This window comes from Microcaecilia unicolor, chromosome 10 (genome assembly GCF_901765095.1).
Source record: "Microcaecilia unicolor chromosome 10, aMicUni1.1, whole genome shotgun sequence".
In the NCBI taxonomy this organism is placed as follows: Eukaryota; Metazoa; Chordata; class Amphibia; order Gymnophiona; family Siphonopidae; genus Microcaecilia; species Microcaecilia unicolor.
Genome location: NC_044040.1, coordinates 29,284,374 through 29,303,104, shown reverse-complemented (window position 1 = coordinate 29,303,104; position 18,731 = coordinate 29,284,374). Strand labels below are relative to the sequence as shown.

Sequence of the window (18,731 nt, the reverse complement as noted above, 5' to 3'; positions counted from 1 at the left end):
ACAGCAGTTCTCCAGAGACTATCGGGCTCCAGTTCCTTCCCCTTCCCGGCACTGCATTATCTTGGGTGGGGGGGCCTTCTTCCCCGGGTTGGGTAGCCCTTTTACCCTGCAAACAGTTCTCTGTGAGGAAGGTCGCTCCTCCCCTCAGGCAGTTCCTCCCCTTTTCTCTATACCTTTCCTTCAGGCAACAGCAGGCTTTTTACCTTGGTGTCTTCCCTGGGAGAGCAGGATCCATCTGTTTCCCAGCCTCATTTTGGCTTCCCGGGTATACTGCTTAGTAAGTCAGGGAAATTGGGCTTGATCTAAATCCTGGCCCGTCAATAAGGCCTGACTCCTGTCCCTCAAGGAAAGCACTACCAGTGTGAAGCACCTCCCTTCCAGAGGCCATTACAGGTTTCTTCCCAGAGGTTCTGTGCCTGTCCTAGGGAAGACAGCACTAAGCGTTACTGGGGTTTAAGAACGTTGCGCAACTGCCCTTTTCATAATTATGATCGCCCTTCTTCTGCTGTAACCATTCAAGGGATGCCTACTCAGGTAAATTCTTCTGCCCTCAAATAGTCATTATAGTTGCAGTCAGGTATGAAAAAGACAACAGGGAGACAAGGAGAGCATCCCATACATCACAAGATTCATCTATCAACAGATGCTGGCTCACGGGAGTGATTGCAATGATTACTGATTCAGGCAATAGGCTCCAGCGAGCAGAGAAGGTGAAGGCTGGAAGCCTTTTGGAGAGAAGGGCATCATTTCTGTTTGAATTATCACCACTGGAACATTTGGACTGTTTCAGTGTGAAGGGTGTAATATAAGGTTGTATAAATTTAGTCCATAATTCTATGGGGGGGGGGGGGGTATATTTAACATCTCCCCCGCTGTAGTATTAGATCAGGTAGGTGGTGCTAAGGAATGATTAGCCCTCTTTCTTGTAAGGCTGTGCTGAAATGAAGCTTCTTAGTGCTGTCAGTGTTGTGATTCTGCTTGATGCTGTGTTTACTATGTTTGATAGCTGAGGAGGAGTACTTATCAGTGCTGGCAGCGTATTTGGAGGGGTAGGTGTGCTGCACAAGCGTTAACATTTCTACTTTTCCATGGCAATATTTTAGCACACCTTAAGCAGGCACTACCATCATGAGAGAGTTCCAAGAATCAGCCACACCAGTCATGTGTAGCTGTTAAATGCATCTTTCTTGAACATTTTGGCCATCTTTTTTCTTTAAATTTAGTTTTAGGTCCAATACATACAGAATGAAAAGAGGAGTGCTGTGGCTCTGGCAAGTAAAGAAATAGCATTTACACACGGAAAGGGCTTATAAAATTACTTCTCACATGTGCAAATAAAGTCCATGAACACAATACAGATACCAGGTCTACCTACAACCCTCCCTGAGAGCCCATGCAAGAGAATGGAAAAACATCAAGGGTTTTCTAAATTATAAAACAGCCAGTACAGTTCAGGTTCTGCAAGTTTAGCATCAAGAAACAGATTTTATTTTCAAAATAAACCAAAGCACATGTATACGCCTATCTCTAAAAAGAAAACATCTTAAAACAAGAGGATAAACTTTGAACTAATAATTAATAGGAAATGGCTCCCTTTCTACCTCCCCCCCCCCCCAAAAAAAAAAAGGTAGAAGGTGAACTGTATATTACATGAAGCCTGGTACAGCTCCTCTCCCCCCCCCCCCAACCTCTCTTTACACTGACTAAGGCCAGTTGCAGCAGTATAATTCCAGCTACTGGCCTCAGGTGCTAGAGTTTGGCTTTGTTTGTTTCAAGTCACACCGATTATACTACACATTACAACCAATTGTCCTTTATTACAAACACAGTAAAATGAAACTTGATCCCAACATAAAAGAACAAGGGAACACAGTCTTCTTTTTTTTTTTGCTCATTAGTTGTAGGTCATGTAGCGGGGTGTAGCACTGAATTTTGCATAGGATTTGATAACTTTGTTCACAGCTTCCAGGAAGTCTTTCTCAGTTGCTACCTTTCGGCGGGCTCTGATGGCAAACATCCCTGCCTCTGTGCAGACACTGCGGATCTCAGCACCTGTTCAAGGGAGCCAAATCAAACAGCAAGTCTATTAGATCTTGGCACCCTATACACTGATGCTTGAAAAATGTCACATCTTTGCCTGAAGTTTACCTGTGCTGTTGGGACACAGTCGAGCTAACAGTTCAAATCTTATATCCCTTTCCACACTCATGGAGCGAGCATGAATCTTAAATATGTGAGTGCGACCCTGAAGATTAAAATAAACAGTTCTATATTAAGAAACATCAGCCTTTTCAAAAGAGAAATATTTACCATATGCCACTAAAATCAAACTACTTGCTCTGAAAAAAAAAAAATAAACAAACATTTTTGCGGTGGCCTTACAGATTTTACATAAATCTCCATGTTTGCATGTCAAGTGGTGCTTAGATGGCAACTCTTATCAGCTAAAACCAGTGCTGGGCTGGCTTGTACGGTCTGAGTCCCATATATAGCAATCTGATTTAGGATGGGCTGGAGAGAGCTTTGACGAAAACTTCAGTAATTTGCAACGTGAGGACAGTGCCGGGCAGACTTTTACGGTCTGTGTCCTGCAAATGACAAGACAGATTCAGATAGGCTGGAGTGGGCTTGGATGGCAACTCCAGTAGTTGGAACACAAGGACAGAGTCAAGCGGACTTCTATGGTCTGGCCCAGAAACACCAAAGAAAGACCACGATCAAGTAATTGTTGATAATTGATATTATGTGACTGTTAGGCAGACTGGACGGACCGTTCAGGTCTTTATCTGCTGTCCCTTACTATGTTATATGTATTTTGTAAAAAAAAAAAAAAAAAAATTGGACAACAGGACTTAATGTCCATTTCCAGATTTGGATGGCCCTGGTACAAAATAAGTACCTGAATATATGTAAACCGCTTTGAATGTAGTTGCAAAAACCTCAGAAAGGCAGTATATTAAGTCCCATTTCCCTTTCCCCCCTGTCCCTTATGACATCACAATATCAGAAGTGAGCCAAGTATTGGGCAATCAAGCCATTGTGACATCACTGATGAGGTTGGCTCTTATTGGTGGAATGAGTGGAGGAGTAGCCTAGTGGTTAGTGCAGTGGACTTTGATCCTGGGGAACTGGGTTTGATTCCCACTGCAGCTCCTTGTGACTCTGGGCAAGTCACTTAACCCTCCATTGCCCCAGGTACAAAACAAGTATATACTATGTAAAACTGCTTTGAATGTAGTTGCAAAAACCTCAGAAAGGCGGTATATCAAATCCCATTTCCCCTTTCCTATACAAATTGGGCTTAAACCTTAAAGCCATTGTCAGTGATTCTGGGTTTGCTGTGCAACTGGACCAACATTCCAAGCATTTATAGAGCTTGCCTGAGACCTACATGCTCCTGCAACTGTTTTTAATAACTTCACAGGAGAGAAAAGCAAGCAGATGTGTAAATACCCAGAAGTCTCCATTCTAGAGAAAATAACTTTTACATTAACCCCCAACTTGAAGAATGTTAACTTCTCTCCCCTTCGTCTCTAATACATACACACTATTATCTCACCTTTTCCAGGTTAGAATGCATCTTTTCGGGCCAGTTTGTCTTCTTTAACCCCTAGTCTTCCCACTCTTCTCCATCCCACAACTATCTTCCATCTCCCTCCCCCATCTTGCTGCCCATGGTCAGCTTACTCCTTAGTACTCTACAAGGGTTTCTGTATGATCAGACTGGCTGTGTAAGTCATTCCACGCTAAAGATCATATAATAGGGACACAGTACAGGAAATGTTAGTACTCTTACCTCTAGATCAGGTAAACTGAATTCAATCTTCCTGTCCAGTCGTCCAGGCCTCATTAGTGCTGGGTCCAAAGTGTCAGGTCTGTTGGTTGCCATCAACACTTTAATATTACCTCTGGGGTCAAAGCCATCCAGCTGGTTAATGAGCTCCAGCATCGTGCGCTGTACTTCATTGTCGCCTCCAGCACCATCATCAAAGCGAGCCCCTGGAAGAGCAGAAAGTACCACATCACGTATTACACTCATCCAGACTCTTTGACAATGCATTTGATATCAGTCTGCCGAATGAAAAGAACTGGGTTTTTTTTTAACCCTTTAGTGTCCAATGTTCCCGTAATAAGCCATATGGGAATAGATTGATGGGAACACTGGACACTAAAGGGTTTTAATTGAAAAAGTTTTAAATTGTTCACTTTTACTAAAAAATGCTAATTATGTAATACAAAGATTATCCTAAATTAAACACGCCTATTCCAACTGTAGCACTGTTCTTCCCTAGATATCTGAGTTGAGCACTGCCTCTTCTCCAGACTGGTAAATTCAAAGCCTAATGCTGGCTCTTAGCCTATGGCCGTCATCACAGCTGAGCATTCACACTTGGTCTCATGGATTAGTCGAAGAGCTCTCAAGATCTGCAGCTGGTCCTCTGTCTCAGGAAATCACTGCATTTATGTGGATTATAAGTGGAGGGGAAAAAACTCAAGGAAAATTCTCATGTACCTGCATGATGACTCCCTTATGAGGTTCAAATGAATGAAGAACAAATGACTTAAAGGAGATTTATAACAAACTGTAGAAATAATTATTTCAGTCCATGCATAATTAAACTATAAAATATGCTGCCAGAGAATATGCTCAAAGCTTGTAATTACAGTTCAGTGTACAAAATAAAAATAAAAAAAAAGAGAGGTTTGCCTACATTTCTAAATTACAGATCTGTTAATCATCAGTTAGCTGGACAGCTTCTGGAAATGAAAAATACTGAATGGGTTTTCCTCTTTTGGGATCTGCCACTATTTTCAAGTGATCTAGATTAGCCACTGTTGGAGACAGACTACTGGGCTTAACTGCTGTTAAAGACATTTTCTGTGATTCTGCAAGGTAACTCTTGTTCCACTGAGAAAAACAAACAAAGCCACCCGGAATGTTTCATTCAGAGTTTATGCAGAAGCACCACAATCATAACAGCTGCTGCAAAACTTAACACGCACACCGGGGCAGCGGAGTGGCAAAATACGCATACAGCAGAGTTCACTCTTCAGAGGCTGTCTCAACTCTTCTGTCATAATCAGAGTGCATGAATTCAGTTAACTACTGGGCACATGATGCACATTTTCACATACCTCCAATAGCATCAATTTCATCAAAGAAAATCAGACAAGCCTTTTTGGTTCTGGCCATTTCAAAAAGTTCACGGACCATTCGAGCTCCCTGCAAAGAAAAAGATTAGACATAAAACAAGGAAAAATTTCAACAGAGGCCTAGAAGGTTTCTTGTAGACCCATCCTGAGACAACTAGGATTACGCTTTCCTACAGTGTACAGAGAGGGCTGCTTGCATGGCCACCACAAATGCATGGCGCATCATTATAGCAAACTCCTTCATTAGAGCCTATGTTGGTGTGTTCTGCTCACGTTATGTGGTTCCTATATGCATCCCAGGACAACCCCATCCTCTTTTTTTTATTTTAATTATTTTATTTATTACATTTCAATTTCGCAAGTACACAAAATTGATAAGAAAAATCAGTAAATGAGGTTACAATATCAAGCAAAATCTATTATCCATCTACTTCCTCAAAACCAATATAAGTCCACATTTAGGAGTTCAAAATATAAATGATAGTTGAAGGACTTAAGGAAATAAACAAAATAAATCACAAATGGTAGATTTGGACAATCTTTTCATTTTTCAAACACTATTTATAGTTGGTGAAATTATTCCAACTATCCTTCTAGATGTTATAAATGCTTCTAGTTGGGAGGGATCGTAAAACACAAATTTTTCAGACCGGTAGGTAACCAAACATTTGCACAGAAATTTTAAAAAGAAAGTTGCTCCCATTTGTAACGTTTCCTGCTTCTTCTGAAGAAATTTTTTCCTGCGCACTTGTGTTTCTCTCGACACATCAGGATAGACATTAATCTTAAGTCCCTTGAAAATCTTATCACGATTTTTATAAAATAGTTTTAATATCCAAAATTTGTCCAAAGGAAAAGCTACCGTTGCTACCAAAGTAGCAGGTGTTGCTTGATCTGTTATAGAAGATTCTAACAAATCTGTTACATCAAGGGGTTGATTTTCAAAAACTTGTTGGTTCCTGGGAGGGAGATAAAATGCTTGTGTAAACAGAGGAATATTCTCTTCTTTTATTTGAAAAATTTCCTGGAAATACAATTTTAACATCTCCCTAGGGGATATCTCTTTCAGATAAGGAAAATTTATAAAGCGTAAATTATTACTTCTAGTGAAATTTTCCAAAGTCTCTATTTTCCTTCTTGAGTTTGTTAAATCCCTTAACATAGTCTGCTGCACTTCTTGTAATTGTTTTATTTCTCTCTCTTGTTTTTCCACTTGGGTATTCATTTGTTTTACTTGTTCTTCCACCCTTTCAACATCTTGTTTTACTTTTTGTACTTGGGGAATTAGTGCTTTGCCTAAGTCTACTATTAGAGTCCAAAGGCAGTCTAACGTAACTTCAGGAGGTTTAATTTGTAATTGTGCAAAGGAAAGAGCTCCTACCTCCGTCTGTTGTTGCAGCGGAAAAATTCCTGCCATACTAGGAACACTTTGATCCTCCCTGGTTGTCTCAGCCATCGTTGTAAGCTCTGCTCTTTGATCTTTACTTGCCCCCATCCTCTTTTTATTAACTTTTCTTCTTAATTTATTCATTAAAGCATAACATTCCAGGCAGCATAATTTGGTATACATTTCACTCACATACAACTGTAGGCAATTTAAAGTCACCTAACATACAGTGCAATAACATCTGGAAATGCTCCACTTTATCCCCTCCCCTTTTCCCCACCCCCACCGATTAAAACTTTCAGTGTTCTGATTATAGATTGTCTTATCACTTTATTTTCTCACGTTTCAAGTGACTTGCCTTGCTGACTGTTGATCTCTCCCTTTGTCTTACAATTGTCAATTGTAAGACAAAGGGTCCAGTTGAATATAAGAAGCATTTCTGCATTTTGAAGAACTTTTGTGACTGGTAACGGTCACACCCATGATTGGGCGTTGGTATGGTGGAGACTCAGTCAGCAAAACCACGTGTTTGATCTATACAGCGTTTGGAATTATATGTTGTGGATTTCACGAGTTCTTCAGTCTTCAGGTGAACTCTCGTATGATTTGGGAATTTTGAATTGAGAACTGTTGATGGGCTGTTTTTTCGTGGCCGATCCTCATTTGACCACTGCCTTTAAGACTCAAGCACTACTGAAGGACAGTCAAGATAAATTATAAACAACTTCTTTATCCCGTTACCTGCCTTATTATGTATTTTATGATACAAGGTATTGGATGCATGGTTCCGTTAAGGCCAATATGTCATTATAATAATTGTGTGGTGAGATTTAAGTTGGTGATGTGGTGTGAATGTGAAAGTTTTTTAGGTTTTAATAGTATATGAATCTTGGAATATTTGATATGATAAATAATAAAGATTTTGAATAATTTATAGTTGTGATTGGTAGAGTGTAATACAACAATTGATACAGCTATATTGGAATATAGATACCCTGGTTTTTGTCTTTTGTAAACACAAAATTTATAATATATATTAGTGAATCCATCTGGTCCCAGGGATTGCCATTAGGCAGGTCCCGGATGGCCCATTGCACTTCATCGAAGTCAATCACGCGAGATAAAGTGTCCCTCTCGGCTCCAGTGAGGTGCAGCAACAGTATCTCATTCAAGGCTATTAATATCCCTCTAGACTTAAACTATTCAATGCAAAATATACATCAGGGTATTTCTTATGGGTACAAAAGTTTTCATTAGTATGGAACAAGTTTGTCTCCTGAACAAAGGCCACTGCCACCTCTGACCTCACTAATTCCTTAAATAGACGTTGGCATTTAACTGGCAAATTAAGGCCTCTGGCATTGAAAGTAAGAAAAACTATATTATCCATGACTAAGTGTGATAAACATCATTCCAGCAGAACAAAACACATGCTACTATAAAATCTCAATCCAAGGGGTCATTACCACCAGTAGCTTCATGAATTGCCCCGCCACACATTATTGCCCCTAAGGCCCCCACCCCCTAACAATTCGAAATGCTGGCAAGATCTGAGTCATCTGGAGAAAATGCCATGGTGAGGAAGTGCAAAACCTGGGACTTACTCCCCCCCCCCCCCCACACACACACAAAACGTTTCAACAGCTTGTCCCCAAGCAGGAAAATAGCAACCAGATTGCAATACCAACCACCACTGGTGTAATCACCATGCCTAATACAACCCATGATGTACAACACATTCTCTAGACACAGAACCAAAACTTTGTAACATTGACTTTAGTCCCTCTAACAGAGTCAAGGGCAGTCGTAACTGACACAAAATCTTCCTTATGAGATGTCCCCTTCTCAGGTTGTTACTGCCTCAGGAAGAACACTGCCATTTGTAATCCACTGTCATTTGGGCTTGCTTTGAAGACCTAGGGCCAATTTCCTTGACTGGGGCCTCAGCAGCGGATTCGCATCCGGAAAGATCTGTCACCCTCAGAAACTGTGTGGACCTGGTGAAATTTGCCATCTTTATAAAATAAAAGGGCAAAAGGGTAGCCCTTAGTTGTAATGTCGACGACTTCAATTCCATTCGGTACTTTAAGATTACCCTTGATAAATCCTGGTAATGTAGATCCCAATACAATAGCAGTCCCATTGTAAATTCTCTGCATTCCTGGCCTTTTGCAAGATCTGTTACTTGATTTTATAATTGCTGAAACAGGCCACAATGTCTTGGGGCTTGTTGTTTTTCAGTGAACCAGAGCTCTATGTGCCTTATCAAGCTGGATTGTAGTTCCATCTATATTAATCAGGGTGTCGGCAATTTTTTGGACCACACTTTCACAGTTTGCATTAGCTGGCATTTCCAGCACTCCGTAGAAATAGAGGTTCTGATATCTGCTTCTATTTTCTAGATCTTCTATTTTATAAAGGAGCATCTGAGTGGTAGCTTGAGCATCCTGGAGTTGCTTGTCCATTATTCCCATTGTCTCTTCTTGTTTGGCAAGCCTCTGCACAGTGTCCTCCACTCAATGGCCAAGCTCATTAAAGTTTAGTAGGGAGGTCAGCTGTCAGCGTGGCTATCTTTGTCCAAATTGCCTTAATGTCGGACTTAATCTCCCACAACCAGTCCTGGATCTCAGCAAGGGTATCCCCAAGCTGTGTGGCCAAAGATTCTCCAGCCAAAAATATCTGGTGATGGTAATATAGGCTGCTGTGAGAAATCCAGCACTTTGCTCACTTCCTCCATGCAGTTAGGCCCCGAGCCTCCCAAATACACAAAGCCCGATAAATCCACTTGCCAATTCTTAATACTCATCTCTCTCGCTTTGGCAGTGCTAGATAGGCTCAGTACACTGGATTTTGTGAAGAAGGATCACCAGATGGTGCAGATATATTATGCTTTAATAGCGGGATGCTCAGAGCTATCGAGTCAAGCAGCCAATTCAGCTGCTTGACGTCACTTCTCCCAAGATGAAATTTTGATGTCTGAGATTTAGTGTTTCAGTCTCCCTTTTCCACTGGAGACTTGCTGCCTCTCGAGGGAGATCTTTCAGCAGTGGCACTGATTTACTAGTCAGTGCTGATATCTCCAACAGTGAAGTGACCGTGCTTCTTCCATAGTTTTAACTTGATGTAATTAATTTCCCATCCTGATAAAACACCAGCGCAAATGGGTGTTGCCATTATATCAAATACCCTTTTCACATAGTTGCAGAGTAAAAGGTTTTAGTTCATTTCACCACTTCAGGGTTATCACAAGGACCGGGAAGATCTCAATGGTATAAGTATCCCAGATAAGGCATCCAGTCATCCTCGCTTTTGCTAAGACCGCCTCTTCACCTTATCCTCTGTGAAGCAGGCTATGATGTCTTTCAGTAAATTTGCTCTGGCACAGTCCATAGCACGGTAAGCGCGTTCCAGGTTTATGCTAGCTAGGTCAAATAAACTTAATATATTTATTAAGAAAGGCAGTATAACAAAGTGGTTTACAATAAGGGCATTAGTGTATCCTCCAAGAGCAGAGAACTGACTATTTTCTGTACCACTTCCTCACAGTTCAGATACTCTGTTTTCTAAATCTTCCATTCTGTCTGCTATCTTATAACTGTTTGTCCAATGTTTTGATAGTCTCAAATTGCTCGTCTATGCGGGCCTCAGTCTCCTCCATACGGTTCCCCAAGTCAGCAATCTCTTCTCTAAGGTCAGCCACCAAGTTTAGGAGCTTCACTTAAACTGCTTTTAAATCTATTTTTTTATCTCTTGTAGCCATTCAGAGCTCGCAAATTGATTCCACTCTCTCCTCTCCTACTGCTAGCGGCTCTACTGAGGCCTGCTGTGCTTGTTCTTCCAGCGCCTGAGGCCTTGAAGATGTTGCCATCTTGTCTGCTGTGTTATGAACGAGGGTCATCTGCGAAATGCAAAGGCTTTAAGTCTATGTGGCGTTGGTACAAAATTCTCATCCCTCTTCTCGCAGTTGTCTCTAAGCCATTGAAAAGAAGGTAATTTGTTGTTGCACTTTTGACAGGAAGATGGCCGCTAAATATACCTAGGGCAGTGCAGAGTCTATTGCTCAAGTGGCCATCTCATACTGTGATGTCACGTTCTTCAACTTTTCTTTCTCTTATGTATTTTTTTTGTATTTACATGTATCATTGATTTCCTTTTGTTCGTAATATTATTTGATTGCTTTTCATTATACTTCTAATTTAAGATAGTAACAAAAAAAATAAAAAGCATGCAGAAAGAGAACACGCAAAAGAAAAAGACCACAAAGCTCCTCTGGTCTCCCCATACATACCAACTGCTCAACTCTACAATCTCACCCTTGCTCTCTCGAATCCTTGGTGTTTATCCAATGTTTTAATTCAGTTGTTGTATTTGTTTCCACTACCTCCACTGGGAGGCTGTTCCACTCATCCACCACTCTTTCTTGAAAGAAATATTCCTATAGGTCACTCCCATGTCTATCCTCTTTCACCTACCTCCTGTGCATTATAAATAGAAAAATTGTACCAGCAGAAAATAAATACTTTAATCTGCAACACTGTAATTTTCCTGCTCACCAAAGGCCACTTAATTTCTTGCTTTATTTCTAGTACTCAATCTAGATGATACAAAGTATCTGTTCACTCAAGATGACAGTTTTAAAGATATATCTGAGCACAGGGGTGTGTACTGGAGAGAAATGTTCTTATCCCTTTCACTAAGTAACAATTTTGTGCTTCTGGGCTGTTCAACTGGCATTTTATAATAATGCTTCTTAGATGATTTATTTACTATTTCAGCATTGAGTGCAATATTTAAAACAAATGAACAGAAATATCCGCAATCAGTCTGGAATGTTCCTTTACTACACAAACCATTCATCCTGTTTGACATAACAACAGAATTTACCTCTCCCACGTATTTCTGCACCAGCTCGGATCCAATCACTCGGATGAAGCAGGCATCCGTTCTATTGGCCACAGCACGGGCACAAAGAGTTTTCCCTGTGCCTGGGGGACCAAAAAGCAGCACACCCTTGGGGGGCTCAATGCCAAGGTTAACAAACCGTTCCGGCTAGAGACAGAGAAAAACACAAAAATTACACTTGCCATCCTATTGCATCTAAAAATTGTTTCCAAGAACTAGAAGCTCTAAGTTAAACAGACAGTAAAAGATATGGAGAAATTATGTCTTACCTGGTAATTTTCTTTCCTTTAGTCCTACCAGACCATTGGAAATAGTTGTATTCGCTGACCGAAAAAGAAAGACGTTCCTTGTGAGTTGCCGTTTAAGGGTATCATGCAGCACTGAAATGTTCAGTATGCTGAATAACCAAACAATGGTGATCACAATTAACTTGTCCACCAATTATGTCCAACTGAGACGAAGCAACACAAATCAAGGATACCAGCAGCAACCCGGAGAGCATATGCTCCACTGACATACAGTATGTTCACTGAGTCACGAGATGAGTGAGTCAGGAGGCAAGAAAAACACAACCTGAAGTCTAGCAAATACAGAGAATGAACTCTGTACCAAACATGGAAAATGAATTCTGAAAACAGGATCAGAACAAAAGAAACAAAAATCGACAAATTAAAAAGTAGTAAATCACCTGGACCAGATGACATGCATCCAAGCATACTGAAAGAACTAAAACATGAAATTGCTGAATCTGTAACCTGTCGTTAAAATCACCCATAGTATCTAAAGATAGGAGGGTGGCCAATGTAACGCCGATTTTGAAAAAGGGTTCCAGGGGTGATCTGGGAAATTACAGCCCAGTAAGCCTGAAGTCAGTAGCGGATAAAATAGTGGAAGCTATTATAAAGAACAAAAATATGGAACACATAGACAAACATGGTTTAATGGGGCAGAATCAGCATAGTTTCAGCAAAGGGAAGTCTTGCCTCACTAATTTGCTTCATTTCTTTGAAGGCATGAATAAACATGTTGATAACGGTGAGCCGGTTGATGTAGTGTATCTAGATTTTCAGAAAACATTTGACAAAGTTCCTCATGCAGGACTCCTGAGAAAATTAAAAAGTCACGAGATAGGAGGCAATGTTATGTTGTGGATTAGAAATTGGTTATTGGACAGAAAACAAAGGGTAGGATTAAATGGCCATTTCTCTCAATGGAGGAGGAGGGTGAATAGTGGATTGCCGTAGGGATCTGTACTGGGACCGGTGATATTTAACAGCAATGATCTGGAAATCAGAATAACAAGCGAGGTAAATAAATTTGCAGATGATACAAAACTATTCAAGGTTGTTAAAACACATGCAGACTGTGACAAATTGCAAGAAGACCCTACGAAATTGGAAGACTGGGCATCCAAATGGCAGATTAAATTTAATGTGGACAAATGCAAAGTGATGTACATTGGGAAGAACAATCCAAATCATAGTTACCTGATCCTAGGTCCACCTTGGGGGGTCAGCACCCAAGAAAAAGAAGATCTAAGTGTTGTTTTTAGATAGTACACTGAAATCTTCTTCCCTAGTATATGGTGGCGGCCAAAAAATCAAACAGGATGCTAGGAGTTATTAGGAAAGGAATGGTAAATAAGACAGAGAACGCTATAATGCCTCTGTACCGCTCCATGGTGTGACCTCACCTAGAGTATTGCGTTCAGTCCTGGTCACTGTATTAAAAAAAAAAGATATAGGAGAATTAGAAAAGGTTCAAAAGAAGAGTGACCAAAATGATAAAGGAGATAGAACTCTCCTCTCATATGAGGAAAGACTAAAGCAGTTAGGGCTCTTCAGCTTGGAAAAGAGCAGGCCAGGAACATGGCATTCCCCGAACACAGCATCACATGACTCCGTGGTAGCCAAGAACTTCTAGCATCAAAAGAACTATGTCATGGAACCAAGGCTCACAATAAAGTTGACTTCTTAGAAGGAAGAAATAAACATCGACATCCCCAAGAGACAGCAACTCATACTATGTCTCACTAGAAATTCATATGCTCAGCAGTATTGGTTGCACCCAGGGTCCATGCCCCCAATAATGCAGCCAACAAGATGACTCCAACAGGAAACATTTCCCTGAATGAAAAACAAGAGCATGGGAAGAACACGAAAGGCACTGTGGTGAAGAATATCAAGCTGGCCAAAAAATGCCAGTAATCTGTCCCACAGAATCTCCACCAAAGAATGGCAGCCTCTGAGAGAGGAAACACTCTGCTGTTAAGAGCTAAAAGATTATTTTAACCAAAAGAGAGCATGAAAGAAAAACAAATTCCTCTAGTCAAAGAGATTCCCACCAATCACTTGACCATTGAGAGAACTGACATCATAGCAAGACTACCTCAGAGGAAAATAGAAAAGGCACTACTAGCCCTATGTCCGAAAACTTACTCCAAAGGACAGATGCTTGCCATAAAAATGCCCAACTCCCAGCAAGGGTTTCCCTCCAATATCCACAGCACCAAGAAGGATGGGAGAGATTCGTCACCACCAAATATCACTTGACTCCAGAAACATCTTTAGGCTTAAATCCAAGGAGTTACATTTGATTAGCTTGAAACCCCGTACTCTACTGAGACCCAGACATTGTCTGGGACAGGAGCTGGATTACAGCAACAAGCGAGAGCTGCATGGACCGTCAACCATCTGCTTGGAGACAGAAAACTACTGAACATTTCATGGTTGCACAATACCGTTGAAGGGCGACTCACAAGGAACTTCTTTCTTTTTCTGTCTCCACCTGTTGGTCGACAGACATAACTACTCCCAAAGGTCTGGACTGGTCTGGTACGCGAGCAAAATACCATTTATGTTTATTACAGTGTATATACCAAGAAAATGAGAATGACAAAACAAACTAAATCAATTATACTCCAAGGCGCTATACAAGCTACAAAAGTAGAGTTGGGTATTCGAAGCTGGTTTTGAAACACAAGAATAGTGGAAAAAGATATCCTCCATGCTTTTGCTTTAGGGCCCTGTTTACTTAACCGTGCTAAGGGCGCACTAGCTTTTTTAGTGCATACTAATGATTAGCACACGCTAACACTAAGCTGCCCAAAGGAATATATGGGCGACTCTAGCGTTTAGCGCGGCTTAGTAAACAGGGTCCTTAGTTGTATGAGATCTCAGCCATCACTGAAGAATGATTTATGATGATGATTAGTATTATAACTTCTCCTTTTTAACTCTAGTCATAAACAAAATAAATAAACAATCACACAAGGGAAGGTTCTGACAAAGGATGAGCAATATACCAAGAGCATGAATATGACAGGATGAAAAAGAGGGGACACACAGTCACACCAAAATTCACAACACAGTCACTAGCAAGACTGAAAAGCTACTAAATTTCTCACCAGGCAACTAAATATTACTACCCAAAGCAGAGGGGTCAGAATTTAACTGTGAGAAACTTTGCAGAAGAAACCCTGGTCATTAAAAAATGGGGACAAAGCAAGAATACTGAACATTTGCAGAGAATATGGCTGAAAATGTAGATTTTATTTTTAGGGGGGGGGGCAGACATGCTAAAACTTTTTTGATAATTTTAACAGCTAACAAACTGCCAAATAAATCTTGCAGACTAATATATCCGGCATAAAAATTCCTATAAAGGGCAGCCTTGTGCCATGATAGTCAGCAGGGGGAGCTTCAAGCAACTTGTTCAGTGCTAGTAAGATCAGCTGGTCTCAACTTGGTCCTCAAGCCCACCCAGCAGTCTGGTTTGCAGGATAACCAGAATGCATAGGTATAAGGTACAGTGGTATGCAATGAAGGTAATACATATAAATCTCTCTCATGTACATTCACAGTGAAAATCCTGAAAACCAAGCTGGCAAAGTTCCCACTTATATAGGGAAAAGACACACACAAATCCTGCATCTGATTGCAAACCCTGTCCACAATCTGGTACATGTAGCGGCAAGGTTTATACAACTGGACACAGAATCAACCCCCCCCCCAAAATTCAAGTCAAACAACTTCCATCAGGGTAGAATGTTAAACAGCACACCAGCACAGTGGTGACCGACTTTTACACACATAAAGAATGTGGCCAAGTACTTCAGCCAATAGGGAATGAGGGAATAGCCCAGTGGGCTGAGAACCAGCAAAAGCTGGGTTAAACTCCACTGCTGCTCCTTGTGATCCAGGGCAAGTCAGGCAAAAAGATTATAAGCCTTCCGGGACAGGGAAACGCCTAGAATACCTGAATATAACTCACTCTGAGCTACTACTGAAAAAGCATAAGCTACATCTAAAAAATAAGTGGGAAGTGTATCTAAATATTCAAACGTGTCATTTACTAATGATTAACACATGCTAATATCATTATCACTCATGATCTGCCATAGGTTGCATTTTATGCAATGGGCCCTGCAGTAGATAACACACAAACTGCCCCATTTTAGACAGGTCATAGAATTAGGAATTAAGACACGCAGGACAGTGTGTCTTAAGTTTGACCACTATTTTTAGAACAGAATCTGCTGATGTAGAGCCTGTTCGGAAATGCAGGACAAATGGATGTTTATGTGCCGGGTGTGTACAGCATAAACATCTGTATTAGAAAAACAAACATTTTAAAAAATGGGTTCAAAGCCAGCACATAACAGGTTATGTTGTGCAATAGAAGCATAACCAGTTATATGCTGGCACATAACTGGTTTATACTTAGATTCGACCCTTCTCCCCAACTAACCTCTACCATATAACATTTCACCACACTGAAACATCCAAGGTATCCTCCCCCTCCCCCTACGAACATCTAACAATACGCGACACACTTTAACCGCTCCATTTTACCATGTAAGCCACACTGAACCTGCCAACCGATGGGAAAATTTGGAGTAGAAATGCAATAAATAATAATAATAATAATAATATTTACAACCTAGGAAACATAACCTGTTATTATCCCAATGCTGTCACAGTGATCAATTTCTTTTGTCAGTTTGGTATTCAGAGAGTGGGGGGGGGGGGGGGGGGAGACAAAAACCACTAGGGAGTTAAGGGTGCAACCCCTCTAATCCCTCCAGTAGAATGCGGCTCAATAGCAGTTGGTCACTAAATCCTAAATGTGATTGGTAGCAGGTGTAACTCACGATGTTGACCTTTTAGGATACAGACATTTAGTTCCCATCTGAACTGAGGGATAAAATGTCTATGAACTTGCCACGCCCTTTCCCCACCCAAAACATACCTAAACCATGTCCCCCTTGCCATTTACATATACTTGAGTTTGATTACGTACCCCAGCTTTGTAAAATGGGGACTTAAATGTTTACCTTGTATAAACAAATGTCTAAGGGCCAGGTTTATGCACAAATCAAATGGGAATAGGTTTTCTAAAAATATGGTCCGTATGTTTATATTTAATAAAATTATACTGCCCCTCTTAATAAATATAACAAAGTGGTTTACAATAAGGGCGTTAGTGCATACTGTTAGTAAATGAACCTCTTAAGTATTCCCTTAAGCATCCAAACTTTTATAAAATGAACTAGAACTTCACATTCACCTATTTGTCTGATTTAACTGTTTTGGTTAAAATCACAATGCCACAAGAGAGTACGGCAATGTCATTTGGCATGGTTAAAAGCTGCCCTTTCATTGGCTAGCCTCTTCAGTCTGCTGGACAAAGCATCAAAATGTCACGATATAATCTGATAAATCACAATGCCCATTCTGTCCAACCATGTTAATAGACATTACAAGAACTTAAACCTAAACTTTGGATCAGACGCACCAACATTTTACCCTCACAAACACAAAATAAAAAGAAACTTTTCCAACATTTGACTCAGATAAAATACTGATCGATCAGAAGGGTACACAGACAAATTCAAAAACTTACATGAAGTAGAGGAGTTTCAACCACCTCCCTCAGCTTTTCAATCTGCTCTTTACAACCTCCAACATCACTGTATGTGACATCTGGCTTCTCCTCCACCTGATTAGAAAGCACGAGTTTTTGTATTATTCAGTTATCACAGATAAAATTACCTTCTTGATGAAGGATGACCATTTTTATTTTGTCATGGTGGTTTCCTCCTGCATTTTTATAGCAACAGCTTAATCAGAACATGGACTGAGATCTGGTACCTTAAGCCTTAATCCACAACTATCCAGGAACTGTTTTCAATATTTTATATCCTTACTCTTCACCCCAATGTACCTAAGTCTGGTTATTGCAGTGACAATCCTGGGAGATGATGCTCAAAACTAACACCAGTGCAAAAAAGGGGGTTAGTGTTAGGTTTGCATGCATGTTATTGTGCGTCAAATGCCCCAATGGTTTCAGTGTGGGTGCGGAAACCATTAGCACAGATCACATTAAAATGCATATTTAATCCAGTCATTATACACCCCGCAGCCATGCTCAAAAAATTTTTTTCTCAAGCAAATTTAGTGCAGGAAACTTTCTGCCAGGTCTGGAGCAATGTTAGAAGGGTTGAATGGAGTCTAGCGGTACCCCTTCTCTCTCTCCAACCTAACCACTCTGATGCACCATTGCAAGCAACATCAGCACTCCCTCTTGACCATCCCATTTTGAGCATCGCCCCCCCTCCCCTCAATATTAATAAAAAAATGTCCTGGTGACCCAGTCCTCCCCAATCCCTGGGTAGGCTACGTTAGGCCCTGCTGGGCAGGGCACCCCAGTCAGTTAGCATGGAGGTTAGTTGCAGACCCCTCCCCCCCCCAAACCTCTTATCTTGTAGGAGCCAGGAGCAATACCAACTCGATCCTGCTTCTTTGGGCACCACCTTCAAAATGGTGGTGCCCCCTTCATATGGTACATCTTGTAATGCACTGGGGAGGGCCTAACTAGGACCCACATGTTAAACCCACATTAACAGTTTAGACTTTTGGTTGCTGTACAGAACTAGCTATTTTAAATGAGAAGATTCTGGGTCTGAGGTTCCCAACATGGTGAGGAAATTGGAAACTTGTTTACCACTAGTAAGAATCATCTTTGGCTATGATAAGTGATTAACGAAGCAAAAGGGCAATCTTTCTGCAAAATCCAAGATGGCGACAGACAAAAATACCACAAACACTAAGAGGTTGGGGTATCTCCAACAAGGTTTTCATTCGCTGTCCCGATGGGTAAGAGTGAGGGGGGAGGTTCAGCATTGCAGGTTAGGAGGTCGATATTTGGGGGGGGGGGGGGGGGGGGGGGTGGAAATCAAAATCACAGTACACAAATTTCTTTTTGTTTTTTTAACCGGGTACAACCT

The 18,731-nt window shown here is 40.9% G+C and overlaps 1 protein-coding gene across 1 annotated transcript in view; it reads right to left on the bottom strand.

Annotated features, from left to right (window-relative positions):
• Positions 1-1,878: 1,878 nt before the first annotated feature.
• PSMC2 (proteasome 26S subunit, ATPase 2) overlaps positions 1,879-18,731 on the bottom strand; it is a 28,092-nt gene continuing 11,239 nt past the window's right edge. The window contains exons 7-12 of the mRNA XM_030216540.1: positions 17,348-17,443; positions 11,426-11,590; positions 5,137-5,224; positions 3,797-3,999; positions 2,149-2,245; positions 1,879-2,052 (exon numbers count right to left, since the gene is read on the bottom strand). Coding sequence (XP_030072400.1) covers positions 1,895-2,052; positions 2,149-2,245; positions 3,797-3,999; positions 5,137-5,224; positions 11,426-11,590; positions 17,348-17,443 — 807 coding nt within the window. The 3' untranslated portion in view covers positions 1,879-1,894. The remainder of the gene's footprint in view (positions 2,053-2,148; positions 2,246-3,796; positions 4,000-5,136; positions 5,225-11,425; positions 11,591-17,347; positions 17,444-18,731) is intronic.